Below are 2653 nucleotides of genomic sequence, written 5' to 3' on the forward strand. Positions count from 1 at the left end.
AGGCACTAAAGCCTCTTCTCCCTAGCCTGCTTTGTACCTGAACCTGTCAGCCCAGCAGGAGGAAGGGGTGGGGTAGGGGAAGGGACCCCCAGCCACCCTAGCCCCGCTCTGTACAGGAAGAGGAGGAAAACCCTTCTGGTGGGGGCTTTTTGCTCCCCCCATTGCAGACCAGTGAGCTGGGCTGTGATTAACTCAGGACCACCCTCCCCTCTGCCTCCTAGAGAAGGGGGGAACGCACCCCTCCCTGCTCCCACCTGGCACTCACTACCCCAGATCTTCCAGTTGGGGGGGGTTAGCCTCCCACTAAGGAGCTCCCCCCACCAGCTTGGAGCTCAGCTGGGATTGGCTCAGCCCTGCCCTCTTCTCAGCTGTCCACCTCCAAAAAGCAGGAGGATAGAAACCAGGGTGGAAATGCACTCCCCTGTCTTCCCAGCACAGGGGAAAAGCACCCACCAGGGGAGCTTTTCACCCCCCTGCAGCTCAAGCTGGGCTGGAATCACCCCAGTCCTGTCGCTTCCCCAGCCACCCACCTCCAAGCAGATGGCTAAGGAGGGAGCGGGGCTGGGGCAATCCCAAGCTGCAGGGAGGTGAAAAGCCCTCTGGTGGGTGCTTTCCCAACTGCATGGAACAGACCTCAGCTTGAGGGGCTGGTGGGGGGGGGTATGTTCCCCACCCTCACACACATCTCAGAGGCAGAAGGCTGGCTGAGGAGGAGGTAGGTCTGGGGTGATCCTAGCCCAGCTCAAGCTGTGGAGAAGTTAAAAGTCCCCCAGTGCTTTTCCCCTGTGCCAAGCAAAGCCCAGCTGGGGTGCTGGTACTGGTGCCGGGGGAGTGCATTCCCAGCCCTACACCTTCCCTCCCTGCCTCTCAGATGTGGAAGACTGGGGAAGTGGCAGGGCTGGGATGATCCCAGCCTGGATCCGAGCCACTGGGAGTGAGGCAGAAGAAAAGACCCCCAATGGGGGCTTCACCCCACAGGCCCTACCTGCCAATCATACCTGGGCTGCCACTGAACTGGGTTCAGCAGCCTTGGGCACCTTGGTCATGTGGGTTGGTGCACATGAGCTTGTGTCCTGGGCCAGTGCTGTGTTTTGCCTGTCTTGGTGACCTGAATACTGAACATCAGTTCAGTTTGTTATTGGTTCAATCTACGCAGCTTTGAAAACACTGTGAAGAATGAATCAATTTTGTGTCAGGTTTTTTGAACCTCTGTACTTAGCTCTAATGGAGCTCAAAGCTTGCCTCAAAATTTGAAATGAGTCATGAGATTTGGGCAATAAAATATCCATCTTTGTCCATTTCTCCATGACCTGGAGAACCACCAAAGTTTTGGAAGGTACTACATGTTTGTTTAATACAGTTCCACCACTTCTCGCTCTCTTCATTTCTAGAGGTTTCTAGCTTAGAGGTTTCTAGCTTATAAATAATTCTAACAGCAATAATATTTGTTACTGAAACAGCAACAGCTTTTAAAAAGCACCCTTTTTGGAATAGCTATGTGAAAACAGTTTCTGAATACATATTGAATAGCTGAGTCACTGATATTCCAGTGTTATCAACTAGTGCCTTGTTCCTGTTTTTTACCCAGATCCACAATTCCAATGTCAACCCACAGGCTGGCACAGAAAGCTCCAAGCAGATAGCCAAGGGTAGGTCCAACCACTCCAGTTGTTCTTACCATGCCTGTAACAGGAGAAAAATATGACAATGTAGTAACTTTTACACTGCTTGCGGAAAAGCATACAATTACTCTGCAAATAACACCCATGCCTATAACATGCCCATATCCATGTCAGAAGTATAAGTTTTAGAAATTCTGCTTAAAAATTTAAAGCCAGATCCTGCTTTCTGCAATGTAATAGCAGACTTTTCCACTCATGTGGAGCCCCACTGAAGTTGATATGGCTTTGTATGAACATACACATATTATACCTGGCAGGATCAGGGGCTATGATATAATACAGGAAAAGAGGAGTGTGTGTGATAGTGATGTTAAAATAAAACGTTTGCTTTTTTCAGCTGTGCACAGTTGTATTGTTCAGCTAACAATATAACTAATAAGTGTATAGTTTTCTACACATTGCACTGGTCGTGATTACATTTACAAGAGGTAGCATGAAGTTAATGTAACCATTGGATACACAACTTTCCCTATACTGTATAGGGAAATTATGCCATAACTTTAAATAAGAGTACCTTGTTTGTGCTTATGTCCTTTCATAGTTCAGAGCACACTATGGATATAGGTATTATATAAATAAAGAGATACAGATTTAGGAAAGGAGAATAGATCTCAGTGACTACCTATAATAGGCAGAATTAAGATACCTGTATTTGAGTGTAGGTCATCATAAATGCAAGGGAATATGAGAAAAAGAAAAACAAGCAGCTAATGCAGCTGCTGCAAAAGTCAGCTAGTAGAGAAACAAGAAGGCAAGGGATTAAGTTATGACTCTGAAGTCAGTAGGAAATGTGCTATTGACTTCACTGAAGTCAAATTTCTCCCCAGGTCTCTGCTCACAAACTAAACAGCCAACAGAGGCCATGGACAAATGTTACATTTGTAGCGCTCCAAATGCCTTCAAAGTGCCACACAGTTCAAGCAGACATTTGCCCCTGGGGGGAGGTGGGTAGCGGAGTCCCCCAGGGCTCG

At 47.7% G+C, this 2653-nt stretch overlaps 1 protein-coding gene across 3 annotated transcripts in view; it reads right to left on the bottom strand.

Annotated features, from left to right (window-relative positions):
* The window catches only part of LOC109296280 (solute carrier organic anion transporter family member 1C1-like), a 75078-nt gene that overhangs the window by 52308 nt on the left and 20117 nt on the right, over nucleotides 1-2653 (bottom strand). For all 3 annotated transcript variants that reach the window (XM_019515620.1, XM_019515619.1, XM_019515618.1), the window contains exon 7: nucleotides 1585-1683. In XM_019515620.1, coding sequence (XP_019371165.1) covers nucleotides 1585-1683 — 99 coding nt within the window. The remainder of the gene's footprint in view (nucleotides 1-1584; nucleotides 1684-2653) is intronic.

This window comes from Gavialis gangeticus, unplaced genomic scaffold (genome assembly GCF_001723915.1).
Source record: "Gavialis gangeticus isolate Ggan-Ray unplaced genomic scaffold, GavGan_comp1, whole genome shotgun sequence".
Classification (NCBI taxonomy): domain Eukaryota; kingdom Metazoa; phylum Chordata; order Crocodylia; family Gavialidae; genus Gavialis; species Gavialis gangeticus.